General features: G+C 37.6%; 1 protein-coding gene across 1 annotated transcript; it reads right to left on the bottom strand.

Annotated features, from left to right (window-relative positions):
- Window positions 1-6,105: 6,105 nt before the first annotated feature.
- Window positions 6,106-16,939, bottom strand: LOC117328134. The gene is made up of 6 exons (XM_033885522.1): window positions 16,819-16,939; window positions 12,959-13,221; window positions 11,432-11,514; window positions 9,003-10,640; window positions 8,718-8,810; window positions 6,106-8,119 (listed from the first exon to the last, which is right to left on the bottom strand). Exons 4-6 carry the CDS (start codon window positions 9,697-9,699, stop codon window positions 7,854-7,856), a joined length of 1,056 nt encoding a protein of 351 aa, XP_033741413.1. The 5' UTR covers window positions 9,700-10,640; window positions 11,432-11,514; window positions 12,959-13,221; window positions 16,819-16,939; the 3' UTR covers window positions 6,106-7,853.
- Window positions 16,940-17,897: the final 958 nt, after the last annotated feature.

Here is a 17,897-nt window from a genome sequence, read left to right as displayed (position 1 = left end):
AGACATTCATTTAAGAATTTCATTGGGTGCAGACAAGGCTATCATTTCTTGCTATACCTTAATGTTTCGCGTTAGTCATATATAATGTTATGTAATACTTATGTAATATATCAATGGTTTTTCTGATAAATGGGAATAGACAAAATGATAATCACATATTTATTAGTTTTATTATAATGGTAACTGTATTGTCTATATACATGTATGTACATGTATGTGTATATGAACACCATCTCAACATTACGTAGTTCTTGAGATTATTCTGCAGAATGCATATTTGAGTGATTTTGCCACTGCATAGAAAGAAAAACCACGTATTAGGTAATGCAGTTGTTCTGTAATAAACAAAAATTAAAAGAAAATACATGTATATCGGTACAAAAAAAAATCAATAATAATCAAATCTTCATAATTATTGGAAATTGTGCATTAGACATGTTTGTCATGCTAAAAACTCTCATTTGAATGTTCGCTATTACTATGACGTCTTTTTAAACGTACATTTGTATTGGCCAACGAGGGAACTTTTGATTGTTCAGCTTCTCGACATACGAAATTCAGATTTTGAATGTTCAGCGGCTCGACATACGACATACGACATTCAGATTTTGAAAGTTCAGCGGCTCGACATACAGTTGAGTGTAGACTAAAGGTTACACAAAGTGCACTCCGTTTGGACTCGGAGTGCACTCCATTTGGACTCCAGGTAAACTTGGAGTGCACTCGGAGTGCACTCCAAGTTTACCTGGAGTCCTATCAGGCTCCAATCCTACCTGGGACCACATGTATCACATGTACCTGTAACCAAGTACATATATACATAATGTTTATAGATAGATATATACTCTTATACATTTAGACTGGACATAACTTGTACTCGAAGTACTAAGTACTGTTTTTAATATATTTCAAATACTTTTCTTCCAACAGTTTATATTTATCTTAACATACAATAAAAAAGAAAGTTGTTTTTTTTATCACCTGGATAGCATATTCCGGATCTAATGTCTAATTTTGATTTACAGTTTAACATCAGACTTACATTTCTATTTGGTAAACCAATTATTTTTTTGTTATGCCTGCCTCATTAAATCCAGGTTATACATGGAGTTCTTTTAACAGTTATATCAGATACATCCTCCCCCCCCCCCCCCCCCCCCCCCCCCCCCCCCCCCCCCCAACTTCCAGGTCAATATTTACCTGTATATCAAGCGTGATTACAGGGGTGTGGAGAAAAGACAGACTTACACTGACCCCAATAATGACCCCTTCCTCCAAGTTTACCTCGTAAGGTGTGAAGATCTGGACATGTGTACACACGGTCATCTAACTAGATAAAGACCCCTTAATTGTTAGATGGAAACTGGTCATCACACCTTACCTTTACCTAGCCCCAGTTTCCTCTGGCCCTGACACACACCATGTCTGGTGTAATATGGTGTCAGTTCAGAGGAAACTCCGGCTAACCTTTATCAAGGTCTTATAGAAATAAAGGTACATACTTGTGACGGTCGATATCTGACACTTTTGAAATTATATGATTGTCCATTCCTATTACAGTATTATTAAAACAGTTATAAGTCATTTATAGAAAAAAAAATATTTGAATTTTTTTTTATTTCAAACTGGTACTATTACTTTATGTCTTTGATATTATAATGGAAGCATGTATAGAGTATTAGAGGTCAATATGTAAATCAACATAGATTAATATAATTTTCATGTTTGAGTTAAGTAAATACTTATCAAACATTCCATACACCAACTGCAGCGGGCCTTATTTTTTTAAAGTTTGAACATTTAACTTTATGATTTTATAATTGGCTTGAACAACCATTGTACATTCATGACCTGTATCTGTTACATACAATGTATGAGTGACACATATTATGATAGCTATTGACAGAATGGGATAGAAAACGATGTAGTTCCAACAGGTCAGTTTTACAGGTAAATGGTACATAGGTTGCCGTGTCCAACTGCCCTGAGGCAAATTTTACCTCAGGCTCTATAATCTTATTTCCTGGATGAGAACAATGTGTACTAATTACGGGTATAAAGCTATAGGTTGGTTTTTGGGAAATGGTGAATTTACATTCATTATACCATTTTGAATTACACTGATTTTTTTTGATTTTTTTTTACTTTAATCTGTTTCTTTACAATTAATTTTTTAAAGCAATGTCTTTATAATTTTGAATATTACAAGATAAGAACTGCATCATTTCTTAATTTGATTTGCATTAATTTTTTTTGAACTTATATCATTCAACATTGTACCTCTACATACCGGACACCTGCATAAACCAGCCAATACGTTTGGTCTCAAGGACTTACGGTTTAGGCAGGTTACAATGTAATAAGAAACAGCTTATTTTTACTTTCTAATTTCAGTAAAGAATGACTTCATTTCAATAGAGTTTGTCTTCTTAAACCTGTTAACCAATTTGTTAATGGTTTTACAACTTATCTTGATATTTCCACCTTAATTACACTGGTATTTAGTTTATACATGTAATTTTGGTCTGATTAAGGCCTCTCAAATTGAGAGCTACAATCCTTTCCTTCAAGTCAGGAGATAATCTTACTGTTCTGTTAATTGGCCTGAGGTTATAACACTGTGACCCTGCTTTGCACAGCTTCATCATTTGAAGCCATACAGTGACAGTATTGACACAGGTATTTCTGTGAACTCAGGACAGTACCTGTAGCTGGCTCCTAAAACTCACCTGACACAGGTCTCAGGTGTGTCAGGCCAGAGTCAGTCATGCATGGCCAATAATAATAGCAATTAAACAGATACTGTCATTCATTATGGGTAGTACAGAACTACATACTTGTGTGTATGTTATGTCAGAACATTAATTTAACTAGGTAATGCTCGTGAATATGTACAGTTGTAAATGTATATTTTTCTAATGATACATCTAAATATATAACCTATTATATATCAACTAAAAGGATTGTTCATTTTATAATTACTATAAAAAAACACATAATTCATTAAATACTGTAAACTTTCAATATTTTGAATAATCAATAACGTAATATAGATATATTATCTGAACTTCCTTACAGTCATGATATATGTACAGTAATAAATATTCTAATTGAAATCATTTTCAATTCCTTAATAAAATGAAATACAATTTACTTACATCTGAAATAATAAGCAATTAACTTTCATAGAAACCTGATTATAGCATAAATTGTATAACTGTCTTTTATGGATCTTAATAAATATAAATTTAACATGTAGGCATTATTACCATGTATTAACAATAAAAGAAATATTCCTAGTAGACTAAACAAATGTTAATAGTAATATTAACAGAACAAAAGTAATTTGTAAAAATCTATTTATTTATATGTAAATTATATTAAAAGCATCAAAGTATTTAATATATATATATGATATAGTCTGATTATAGAACTGGGGTAGGCATGGTGTCTTATAGGACTCCAGGTAGACTCGGAGTCCACTTGGAGTGCACTCCAAGTTTACCTGGAGTCCAAACGGAGTGCACTCCAAGTCCAAATGGAGTGCACTCGGAGTGCACTTGGGTGTAACCTTTAGTCTACACTCAACTGTACGACATACGACATTCATATTTTGAATGTTCAGCGGCTTGACATACGACATACAAAATGTACAACATTCAGATTTTGAATGTTCAGCTTCTAGACATACGAAATACGACATTCAAAATTTGAATGACATTTGAATGTCGTATGTTGAGCCGCTGAACATTCAAAATCTTAATGTCGTATGTCGAGCCGCTGAACAATCAAAAGTTCCCTCATTGGACAGTTAAAACACACGATATGATTTTTTTTAAATTTTGAATGTCGTATATCGTATGTTGAGCTAACTTCACATAGCCCAGAACTTTTTGTCTTTGTACCGATGATTTTAATTTGGCGTCGTCGACGAAAAGTTTAACTGTTATATTGAGGTGAAGTTCCAGGAAATCAGTAATAGATACCAGAAATAAGACTAGTCCTAATGCGCCCCCTCTGGGGATTAAACCCTTTAGTCTCCTAGTTTGATTCTCTGTCTACCAAGACGTTTTTTATCCAGCTTAAACGTTTTGTTTTGATGGAACATCCTTCTAATTATATCAATACATTTGTAGTCGCCTGTGTGGTACAGTATCACAGACGTTTTTTTTTTAAATCCATATGAATGACGTCTAACGGTGGGTTTTCGTTCACAGTTTTTATGATGATTTCTAGAACTTCCAGCAGGTTCATTGCCTTTCCTAAAACCATCATGTTGTTTTGATAATTGATGTTCCATGTGGAAAGAAGATCATCATTAGATGAGGAGGTATTATCGGGAGTATCCCTGGGCACTGTGATCGGATCCTTGCTGTATCGACTGTACATTAGTGACCTACCAGCGGTAATAACATTCTGTTATATGCTGACGACGCATTTTACGAAAGACACTTGCATATAAAATGCTAATTTCAAAACATTATGAGTGCGAAAAGGCAACCCATCTCACTTCAACCGACTAAAATACATACATTTGTATGTTCAACAAACTGACACGGTTCATACTATATACAACCGTTATCAAAAACTCATCTTTAACATCCAGTGTCACATATTTGTTTACATCCAAATAACAATCCATGAAAACATCGCCGAATTCCTCCTTCAGAACACCATTTTGCAGATTGCTCCCTCAATCTGTTCAGATTCCCTATATAGTCTACAAGGAAAACAACCCTAATTAATATTAGGCTAAAGCTTTTAAAAGTATTAATCGCTATAAATAGGATTATAAAAGCCCTTACTTTTACCTAACAAGACATGCACAATGTAGGCATTATCAATCAAAACTAATCTACATCAAATTGAGAATATTTCAGAACATGCCAATGAACGAAGGTAGAAAATATACATGAAAAAAGTACGCCGAGATGACTAGAAGAAGTGCATACAGCGACATCTGATTATGTTATCACATGACCTTTCATCAACATATATAATTGAGGAATCTGGGCCCCTGCAGGTAGCAGTTTGCAAAATGGTGTCGTGTATGTGCATTCTGTCATAGACAACGACTTACTGCAGGGCGACCTCAACGCCTTCCACCAGTAAACATGCGATTGGCAGATCTATGTCTTTCAACCTGTACAAAGCGTCATTATATACATAATGCGTCTGGGGAATAACCAGAGAACTAGATATCATCTGAACAGAATCTGATAAGAAGAGGTACAATATCACCAATACCTTGGTGTCAACATCAGCAATGTTCTCTCCTGGCACAATCGCCTCATTACTAGTGTTACATCATCAAAGGCTGCTAGATCGGAAGGCTTCTTCCGATGGGATCCGCGCCTGCCCAGAGGGATTTACGGAAAGAGCATACTCCATCCTTGTTCGTCCTATAATGGAAAACGCTGGAGCGATATGGAACCCCTATCAAACCCAACATATTGATATGACGGTAAGGGCGCAAAAGCAGACAGCAATTTTTACAGTCCAGAGACGATGGTAGCAAACCTTCGCTACCAGGGATGAGAACTTCTAGACGTGAGAAGGACAAGGTGTAGGGCCACTCTGTTATACAAGATCATCAACAACGTTGTGTGTGGAAATGTTCGTCCACAAGATCAGGCAGTCACATGGATGGACTTGTGGAACAACCAGTGGCAGCTTGAAAAGAAAATGCTAGTTAAGACTGACATCTAGAGACCCCCTTTCTTCCAAGAATTATCATAACCTGGACCCATATTCCAATAAGAAGGTAATGAAGACAAGAAGAATCCATCCAATCCTCATTACGATCAGAGAACATAGGGAAAACATCACTGAACCTGCTTTGCCGAATACCCATGTTATTGTATCATTAGCTTTAAAGTATCTCACTGGCGATGCTAGAGGTGTACTATGTGGCTGGATCAGCACACCCCTTAGGGTCAGTTCCTATTCAGGTAGAATATCGTAATGAAACTCCATACTGCTATATTTAACGTCGTGTTCAACATCATTATATAGGCAATACGTACATACTCTATTTTCAATGGGTACAATCGGCCTTGCTCTAAAGACATGCACTGTGCTATGCAGTAAATGATAAAGCCAATACATGGATTGAGAGTTTAATCGTCATAAATCAGAATCTGTGAATATCAAATCGGTCGACGTCTCTTTCTTATTTACATCAATGGTATCACATACAATATAAAACCTAATGTCAGCTATTTGCGGACGATTCCATCATGCATCTAGTAACAAGTTCCAAATCCGATACAGACAATCTACACAAATATCTTCACAAGTCGGCATTTTAGATTGAGAGCGTCGTTGCGATATGTCCTTTTATCTCGATAAGAGTACAATCCTGTCTATCTCAACATCACAAACATGGTACCTTCTGCTTATTTTACCGGCCTTTTAAAAATCTGATATGGGCCGGCTAACATCAACTTCTGCCGTAGTTAAATCACAAAGTAACTGTTTAGATTATAATAGAAAGTATAAAGTGCGTATAAGAACAAAACATGTATATAAAACATCTGGATATATGTACACATTTATGTGTGTATAGGGATGGGATTTCACAGAAATCCAATCAGTATATTTACACTTATGTGACTTTTTATTGTGTTTTGTTATGTTAATCAATTCTCATTTAATCCCGTAAATGTCGGTTACTGGTGGGAGGAACTAAAGCATTTAGAACAGCTAATGATAACTGTTCACTTCAAGTTGAAACTACACGGTGACAAATAGTTCTGTTTTCACGTGTGAAATCATCATTATTACATTTATTCTGATCTAACATATCATTTTGTATCTAATTAGGAAAAGACCACTGTGTTTGAGAGTTAAAATGTTTATAAACAATGCCATGTGTCTATACTGTAACATTTTCATACACAAGTTCAAAGGTCGATGTTTCCATGCAATAATGGTAAACAAATACATTATTGAATAGTGACAAAACATGACAAGTATAAATATAAACTTATAAAGATATGACATGAACACATATTAGTGATGTTTCTTGGAAAATCACTAAAATAGGGATAAACACAGGTCTTGTTTTTGTTGCTAGATATGTAAACCCATATAAGCAACCTAGCTTTAAGTACCTTAAGGTAAAGTGCTTCACCATAATTGGAAAAAAAACACATAAACAAGTAATATGATTTTATAAAATGAATCCAATTTCTTAATGTTATCCGTATCTTGGACACCAAATCAGACAAATGATCTATACTTAGTGAACTGATTACACGCGCACGCTATCTCTGATGAACCGATACATAATACGTCGATAAAACCTTAAGAGGTACGCGGGCCCTATTTCTAGTGAACTGGTAATATGTTCAAACCATGAAAGGTACCTGTATGCGTGCTCTATTTCTAGTGAACTGGTACTCCGTCCAAAATCCTTGAGAGGTACGCGTGCGCTGTACGAAAAATACGAGCGCTATTTCCATAGTGAATTGGTAATATGTACAACCAACCAACCTAAAGAGGCAACGCGCTATATTTTGTCACCTCTGTGTGTCGGACAAGCTTGGTGAGTATGTGCATTTTTCTAGTGAACAGGCAATACCTGTACGTCTAATAAAACATGATAGGTTCGCGCTCTATTTCTAGTGAACTGGTAATGAGTCTAACAAGCTTCAGACGTACAATGTACGCGCGCTATTTCCAGACAACTGGCTATATGTCCAACAAGCGATACATTTCAAACTGTAAGAAATAACGTGTACTGCGTAAACCTGTAATGTAAGCAACAGCTCTTATTGTTCTTTAGTCTCATAGATAATATGATACCAAATAATGCTGAACATTTAAATTTAAGTAACTAGTATTCTGTACTAACAGTGATAGAAATGTCGCATTGCTATGACGTCATCAGACAAGAGGTATGCCCCTTGTCCATTGGTGGCAGTATTAGACACATTTCTGATGATCGTGTTATCCGATGGCGGTCCATTGCGATATCCTGTCTTCAGCTGATGATGTAATCTGTCCGACAAATATTCCCCATCAACACTGGTAACGTATTCTTCCCGGCACTTCTTCAAATTATCTGGAGGTCTGTCTTCTTCAGTGCAGCCTGCAAGTGCATTGTCCGTCAAACCTAGAAAATATTCAAACATAATAAAGTTTGTTATTCAAAATAACATCTTATTCATGCGATCGCTTTTGCTTATCGGTTAGTGTATCTAAAGGAATTTTCTGGCTCATGTGACAAATTCTGGCACCATATATATCAAACATGTCGGCGATGATCAATCACGTGATATTTTCGGTAGACCCCTACAACTTCATTGCTTTGCTTTGTTGGTGGTAGCTCACTAGATACACTGTTCAACAACTACTTTATATTGATATTTCGTTTTAGGTGTTTTTCCTGAAAGCTCGTGTATGTGACCATGATTAAGTAGTCTCTGAGAAAGGTACTGAATAACGGCAATATATTACACTTATGTACATCGGGGCTTTAATATTAACACAGGGAACAATACATTTAAGTAAAGTGAAAGTTCGTGTGAACCAGACATTTGATGGAAGATAGACCAAATGTGAATGTGGTTGACAACCGATGAAAATATTATAATTAGTGTAGTATACAGCTTAAGACTGGAACCATCAATATACCTACACTCTTGTCATAAAATGAGTGTGTGCCATTCGTCATAATATATAGTAGGTTATATCGGTTCACATATACTTACCTGTATCATCAACACATGTTGGACTGTCTGCTCCACTGCTTTCTGATGATAACCACATCGGGGAGTCACACCCTCCCGCCAGGAGGTCCATATCTACCATACAAAGAGCAGTATAAACACAACAAAAATAACATGTCTTGTAAGAATTCAATATTTGCGTATTGTGATTGTGATTTTTTTCCCATATCTTAATTTGAAAAAAAAACAAAAACAAACAAAAACTCAACATAGAAATTACATTTTTTTGCAATACTGGTAAACAGAGACAGTCAGCACTAGACATACCGTCGCTGCTGTTGCCGATTGTACCATCCTCTTTCCGATCGCTAACTTCTGGTACAAGAGAAAATACAGACACTAGATTTGGTACGGGGGATTTATTCCGAAGTGTACTTGGGACGTTCATTTTGATTGGCGGTGTTTCCCAGTCCGTCCACCTGTTTAAAACAACATTATAGCTTCTCTTTATGTCGTTCAAAGTCACTGTTGATTTGCTTTCTTTCGAAACACAAGTTTTGTTTATATGTTCTTTAATGCTCGATTCTCGTTTTCTCGTTATTCTCGTATCCGGAATGTTTCTGCATCCAACGTTAACCTCCGTGGCAGCACGGTCTTCTAGTTGATATTTAAGATTTTCAGTCTCTAACCTATACCGCTTGACCGACGAGAAGACTTCGTCTTTTGGTCGCGACAAATGCACGAATTCTCTAATCCGACCCTGACCTTCTATGGCAGAAAGGTTTGCTAATTGATCTTGCTGGGACTCTTTAATATTCTCAGTCTCGAGCCTATACCCCTTGGCCGATGAGAAGACGTCGTCCTTTGGACGTGACAAATGCATGAATTTTCTTATCTGGCCCTCTTTCAAAGTTGCCAAATTTTCTCTTACAGGAGACGTCGTCTCTTCACAGGGAAGAATAACGAGGTTATGCTGTCCTATTTCATCGTTTGTTGCACTGTTGTTCTGTAAAATTTGTCCCATTGTTTGAGGTAGGTTCAATTGAAATTTTGTTAAAGTGTGTTGATAATGTCGGTGTTACACTCGGGGGCTTTCGGCAGTATTTTTCTATATCTGACCGTGATCCCTGACCTGAATATCATCGATCCGGTCATTAGTCTTTCCTGACTTGTTCCGAGCGCGGAGCGAGCCCTGAAAGACCTTGGTGACGAATGTCTTACTTTTGATGTGTACATCGCTACTTCTTTTCTTCCTCTTCTCCTTTTTTTCTTTGATTGTCTATTGAATGTTTTACATTTGTTCAGTCTTTTCTTTGTAACGATATCATCACACGAAAAATGTACTGTCTGTTTACGTTTACGTTTATTAGTTACAATTGTGTTTAAACCATTGGTTTCATCACTGGAGTTAGTTTGCTTTTGTTTAATACCATCAGGAGCAGTAACACGGTAGTGATTAGAGTTGCAGTCTTCAGAGTTTGGGAACTGTGGCAAATGTGCAGAGCCGCTATTACTAGATGTGTTGATACTCACTTGCGCGTTTGTACAAGTTGTTCCGCCAGTTTTCTCTCCAACTAAAGAAATTGATGTGATAGATGATGCTGGGACAACGGGTATGCCAGAAGAAATAACTCTTGATTCTAAGCATTCCTTGTGATCGAATGACCTTTCATGATGACTAGCCCGGTCAGTTTTGAGTGTTGAATCACTATGATAGGACGCCACGTAATCTGATAAAGAGGGTAGTGGTGAATTGTCTGTTGAATTTACTATCAAGTAATTAGCCTGAGAGTCTACACTATTTTGATCAGCAGATAAAATCTTCTCGTGTGCCCAAGAAAAGACATCGACTTTTGTAGCATCATGTGATAAAGAATTATCAACTGGCGATTCATGACGGATCCGCCTCACATTACTGACAGATGTAGTCAGGCGCTCGTTACATAATTCAGAGGGAGTGGAATACTGAAAAGAAACCAAAAATTGAGAAAACGATAAGAAGCATAGGACGTACATATATATACATGTACATTTATATATATCCACAGCCATTCTTTGTGTTATATATTATGTTAGATGTAATATACCCCTCAAATTCTAGATTCGTTCTATCGGCATAACACCCAATCCTCTCTCACACTCTCGTCGCTCTCACATCATCGTCCCCTTTCACACTCTCGTCTCCTCTCACATCATCGTCCACTCTCACATCATCGTCCTCTCTCACATCATCGTCCTCTCTCACACCCCATCCCACCTAACCTTCTCGCTGCTCTGACCACTACTAACCTTATCATTTTGTTACACAGCATTTGATTAGGATATGACTGGTTTCAAACATATCAGCGTAACTACGATTTGGTGCACTCACATCTATTATAGAGAACATAAATAGAAATTGCAAAACTACATATAGCGCAGTCTTACTGTTTCCGAGTGTCTTAAAGCGCTTAAGTAAGATTACAGTTAAATATTCAGGTGCAAACGACTGCAACTTCAACCTTTGACATCTTGTGGTAAGCCACTGTGATCCTTTCTTGATTTTCTTATAAATTACAAGAAGTAAGCTACTATATATATTTCGGAAGCTGGTATTTCGCAAATGATAGAATAAAATCAGAGTGTAAAACACTTTAAAAACTCAATAACCTTGCTCCCCGTGACGTCAAATGACTACGGATTTTTTTCATATGGCAAAAATGTATAGTACATATTTCCATTTATTGTGTTTATCTAAGATTGTGTCATGTACGTACCCGATTTAAGATTGCAGGTTTTGACGAATGTCTTTTGCCGATCCATTCATGCATATCAGAAGTTTCAACACTTAACATTTTACCTGGAAAATAGCAGAAATCTATTACAATGATAGAAGTTAAGTAGAACTATTTTCAAATTATCAATTAAGCATATGTAGTGTGAGACAACATACAATGTAATACTCCCCTTGGAGCCATGAAAGACCGTAGTTTCTCCGATTTCCTCTTTTTACAGATATAGGGGAGCTCCAGAATACTGCATGGCCATCGCAGGAAGCTACTAATCGTAGATTCTTACTGCATTGGGGATTTTCTTCTGTGTCTTTTTGTGTACGTGTGGCATTGCTGTGACTAATATTGATTTGCTTCCTAGATGGAAACACTTTGAATTTATTATGTCACTTATCTTCTTTAATTGCTTTCTGTATCTGGTTTTTTTTTTTTTTTTTCTTCTTTTTTTTTTGTTTTTTTTTTTGTTTTGTTAGGACCATGTTTTGGATCAACTCTGAATCTCTGTTAACTTACAACCGGTAATCTGGGCTATTGATTTGTGTATTCACTGGTAGCAAGCCATATTTTAACTGTCCGAATACAGTAAATTAACGACCTAACGAGGGACAATCTAGAATCATCCATAATATTGCTGCCACCATTACTTCACTCTTAAAACATCTCATGATCTAGAAGTTTCAATACTTACAACATGACCAAGAAGTATCAGTGCTTATAACATACATTGTACCATGACCCAAAAGTGCCAATTATCACAACATGACCCAGAAGTTTCAATACTTACTTACAACATGCCTTGAGCCAAAAGTGTCAATTATCACAACATGACACAGAAATTTTAATACTTACAACATGCCTTGAGCCAAAAGTGTCAATTATCACATGACCCAGAAATTTCAATAATTACAACATGCCTTGAGCCAAAAGTGTCAATTATCACAACATGACCCAGAAGTTTCAATACTTACTTACAACATGCCTTGACCCAGAAATTTCAATACTTACAACATGCCTTGACCCCGAAGTTTCAATATTTACAACATGCCTTGACTCAAAAGTGTCAATTCTTACAACATGACCGAGAAGTTTCAATACTTACAACATGCCTTGACCCAAACGTGTCAATTCTTACAACATGACCCAGACGTGTCAATGCTTACAAGATGCATTGACACAGAAGAGGTGACTAAAATTGGGATACATCTTTCCTCTTCACGTTAAACAAACTGTTTCTACCTTATGTGTCCCTTGACACTGCTCAACCTTTTAAGGTCAGGCGTTCCCCTCTGTGACGAGCACTTTGGGTCAGCGGTCGAGACATACCAGAGTCTATACAATTGGTTGTTACGCCTGCTTAGCGTTTTGGAAGTGGTACGACTGGTTCTCCTGTTGTCAGCTTAATGTGACCGGGCAAAGTGTCCTCTGCTGGGTTTTTCGGCATTATGACTCATCTTTGAGGATATAAATATCAAGTGAGAAACGACTCCGCCTGACCTAGCAATTTGTGCTTACCATTCGTATCCTGCCTTAGATCTGTACTGATCATTGACTTCACTTCAGCAACATAATGATTCGGTTCAGAAATAACGTTCCTATGCCTTATCTCGGATCCCGGAAGTGATTCATCAAGACCAGGCTCAACACCGACATCAGCATGTCTTGATCCGGCATTCAGTAGTGACTCATTATTACGGTTACAACATCTTGGTTCAGATGTCACCGACGAATATTTCCCCTTTTCGTTCGCAGATAAAGTTGACCAATGGTGAGCGATCCTAGAATAAAATTGTACCATTTGTCATATAGTTTCATGATGTTGATATAATTATCTTTTCCCTACTGATACTTAACGGATGCAGCGAAAATAATGTTAACATGTTTACTTCGACAAATAGACAACCCATCAGAGAGTAATATTTAATGTGATAAAAACCAAACAAACGTTGATTGTGACGTCATTTCGTTTGTTTAACGTCCTATTAACAGCCAGGGTCATTTAAGGACGTGCCAGGTTTTGGAGGTGGAGGAAAGCCGGAGTACCCGGAGAAAAACCACCGGCCTACGGTCAGTACCTGGCAACTGCCCCACATAGGTTTCGAACTCGCAACCCAGTGGTGGAGGGCTAGTGATAAAGTGTCGGTACACCTTAACCACTCGGCCACTGCGGCCCCTTGTGACGTCAAGATAGGGAAAGATTTTCATTTGTCGGACTATAGGGCCTAGTAAGTACAAGCGAAAAGCATGTCTAACTTGTTTGCAGATGTACCCCATGACTATTGTACAAGTGTTCAGTGTATCCCCACGTCGGGGTTCGATTCCGTGATCGGACGTGGAAGAGTATGGGGTCATTTGCCCGACCAAGTGGATTTTCCCCGGATTCTCCGGTTTACTCCCACAGTAAGACCCCTCGCGGGCTTCAATCCGGGCATACAATTTGTTTCGCAATGGTTGTAAAATAATATTTTTCATGTTTATCGTACGTCGGACTATTGTACAGGTGTATCCGACGTCGGACTATTGTAGGTATATCCCACGTCGGACTATTGTAGGTGTATCCTACGTCGGACTAATGTAAAGGTGTATCTTACGTCGGACTATTGTACAGGTATCTGAATTGTATTTACCGTACCTGTATACATTTACATGCTAAATGGCTTACAAAGGCGGTGTCAAACATTGATCAAAACCCACGGCTCATTAAGAATGCCTGGAAGATGACGGGACTACAATATAGGTTGTGAGTTAACGTACATGTACATTGTAATTAACGTACATTGATGTACGTGTGTATACACTGATACCGATGAACAGTTCTCGGGACAGTCTATTGTGAATGATTTATACTCCAGGCGATTATTTGCTCTGAATGTTTGAATTAAATAAATAATTCGTTTGATTTCAACTTTGTTATGGTAAATATCTTTTTGAGAATCAAGCGATGTGAAGTACTGTTATGTATACATGTAGCCTTACATAACTTACAACAGCGTGGGTAATAACGTACGACGTATTCCGGGTGACCATCTGGGATCCTCGGGACCGTAATTTTTAAACTTAAATTAACTTCTAGACTACGTTTTACATGTAGTTAATGAAGTCGGAGTTCAACCACAATATCAGTGTTCAGTGGGTTTTTTTGTGTGTGTGAAATTTTGGTGTTTTGTAATATAAAAACACACTCTGATATAAGTGTATAATTTATCATTCTATCATTCTATCAGTATTTTAACGGCGATGTTTGCTCACCAACTAAAGATTACGGTAGATTCAAAATGGACGCCACTTAGTATTCTTGTCATTCTTATACAAATATTCGCGAGGGATTTGAATTCGCGTTTGACTCTCCTCGCGAATTAACACGAAAATAAATCCCACGCGAAATTTAAGTGATTTACAGTATATCTTACGTCGGGCTTTTGTACCTGTGTGTAGGTATGTCTTACGTCGGACTATTTTACAGGTATATCCCACGTCGGACTATTGTACGGGGTAAATCCTACGTCGGACTACTGTACAGGTATATCTTACGTCGGACTATTTTACAGGTATATCCCACGTCGGACTCTTGTACGGGGTAAATCCTACGTCGGACTACTGTACAGGTATATCCCACGTCGGACTATTGTACAGGTATATCCCACGTCGCACTATTGTACAGGTATATTTTATCTCGGACTATTGTACAGGTATATCCCACGTCGCACTATTGTACGGGGTAAATCCTACGTCGGACTATTGTACGGAGTAAATCCTACGTCGGACTATTGTACAGGTATATCCCACGTCGGACTAATGTACGTTTTTATCCTACGTCGGAATGTTGTACATTTACAGATATTCAGGCGTTCAGACCAATAGCGATTTTGCATAGATCTGCAAACCGCAGCCGCAGAACTGTACGGCGGCCTCTCACAGCAGGGAAACACACCGCCATATATTTATATACGTGTGTGTACGGTAATATATTGCTTGCTCACACTAGAATACTGCATCGCAACGCAATTAATAATGCCATACTTTCCTACAACTTTGTCTATTACATATTTGATCATCTCAACCGTTTGTGAGATGCATGAACATGTAATTCATATTTCAGCCCCCTTTAAGAGTTTTTTTTGGTCCTACAGACTTCATTATATTAAGGTACCCTATATGTATTCACGGAAGAAAAAAAGGAAAATATCGAAAGGGGGAGGGGGTCATTTTTCTACAGACAACCAGGTAAAATATCTACTGTGAAATAATGACCCCGTGTAATGTTAGCCACGTAAAACAATGGCCAGAGGTATGTATTGATTTTGTTAGCCTATCAATAACAAAGGATTGGCAGCAGGTCATATGATAGTACTTTTGTTGTGACCAGCTGGGATGGGGAACCCAGTCTGTCTCCGAGGCTAAGGTTATCTCTTATCAAATTAATTGATAACAGCTTGGTATTCAATTAATTTGCAACGGTAATGTTTGTAGAATTTAAGTAACATGTTTATTGTACATGCACATACAATATTGTCTAATAATTGGCTTAATGCAATAATGTATAGCTATTCCTCAACCGAATCACATCAAATGGTTCTTTAATGATCTATATAAAAAGAAATGGAGGGTCAAGTCAAGGTATTGTAATTGGCGTTTGCTTGACATTCATACAGTTTTCACAGATCTTTTGATCCAGCATACGTTCTCTTTGATATTTTGCAAATCAATAAAGATTTTCAAACTCAGGCTATGTCTAATACCTTGTCAAATAATTCAGTATCTGACAATAATTTGTATTTTACAACGCTGCAACTTGCAAGTGATTACATTGTTGTACTAGTCTATTATCTTGTGTGATAATGAATAAACTTGTACTTTATTAATAAAATTATATCATTATTGTTCAGCTTATAAAGTTACTACAGTACCTGGTACATATTTCTTTTTTCTTGCAGACAATATTTAGTCCAGATATGAATCAATGCAAACCACAACGACTTAATAAAATGCGCTCCCTCCAACCCCCTCCAAAACGTCACCAGTCCATTACTGATCCAAGTCTCAGCTGAAGGTGATCACAACAATTTCATTTGGGGAAAAAAGGGGGGTTTTAAGGGGGAAAATTCAAACGATGGAAACGGGGGAGCACACCCCACCCCCACCCCGACCCCACACATAATATTAAGCCGCAAAGCACCCATCCTCCATCCCCCCCCCCCCCCCCCCCCCCCCCCCCCTCTCTCTCTCTCTCTCTCTCTCTCTTTCTGTATCCGCCACTGATAATATCCATGATGTAACCCTGCTATTGGTCGAAACTTTGACAAAGGATGAAATAGGCATGCTATTGTTTAAAACAAGTTATGACAAAGAGAGCACAATATGCCCTGAAACGTTACCGTCTCGTAATCCCATAGAAAGGCTCCTCTGGGTACTTTGACTTGTAATGAGGTCGGACCTGTTTCGTGAAGTTTACGAAAGCGTTCATACAACTCCTTATTCGACTTCCAGTTTCTGAATCTGGAAAAAAAAGGGTAAATAGATCAGCTTTAGTCCCGTGCAACAGTGTTTAGCAGTCAGATAGCAATATTGCTACGAATTGGATTTATCTTTAACCAAGATACCCCTTTCCTATTTGGTATGTTTCAAAAACGTAGTATTATATTTTTCTTAAGTAGATGTGTCTATGTGTGTACAAATACTACTTGTTCATGTATCACGCGGTGATTCCATTGCTAGTTAGTAGATCTATATCATCTTGACAAGTACATCACGATATCTCAGTTGTAGATCATAACACCAACATATCTATTATACAGTGCTACTGCGTTGTTGGTTTGTATGGTAATATGTCAAAGTAACAAAATTACCCATTTTTCTGCAATTGCCTTTCGAAGGCTCGGATTCTGTTTCTGAGTTGCTATCGTCATCAAAGATGTCTGGCGATTCGTTCCAACTTCGCGAATCTTCATTGTAACATGCATACGTATCAGATGAACATGGCAGGGCCATTTTTTCTGTTGAAGATGACGAACAAATTCTACTGGCTCACTCCTTCTTCGAGACGAATTGGTGACGTCATATAACGCGTCACTTCGTCATTAGTTACGTCACAAGTAGTACAGTGTAGCATGGTTCCCGTCCTCCCATGATGCTCCGCAGAATATGCGGATGTGCGGAGCATCATCACTGTACAGAACCGGTAGTAGGTAATAATATATTCCCGCGGTTCAGAGAATAGCGGGAATTGTTTATCTTATCGGTTCGGTACGGAGATTACCGAGTGTTCTGAGCCAATCGGGTACCTGGGTCCACAGGTGCCTGACTTGTTTTTATAAAATAATAACATATAGAGTACATATAAATGAGAAAGGTTCTGAACTCCCCCAGGCTTGAAATCTGATGTATTTATTTCTAAGTACCGTAGCTTCGGTTGTATTGGGTGGATTTTTTCGAAGTAGGACTTAAATTGAAGAGA

This window comes from Pecten maximus, chromosome 5 (genome assembly GCF_902652985.1).
Source record: "Pecten maximus chromosome 5, xPecMax1.1, whole genome shotgun sequence".
NCBI classification, from domain to species: domain Eukaryota; kingdom Metazoa; phylum Mollusca; class Bivalvia; order Pectinida; family Pectinidae; genus Pecten; species Pecten maximus.
This window is presented reverse-complemented; position numbering and strand designations above follow the sequence as displayed.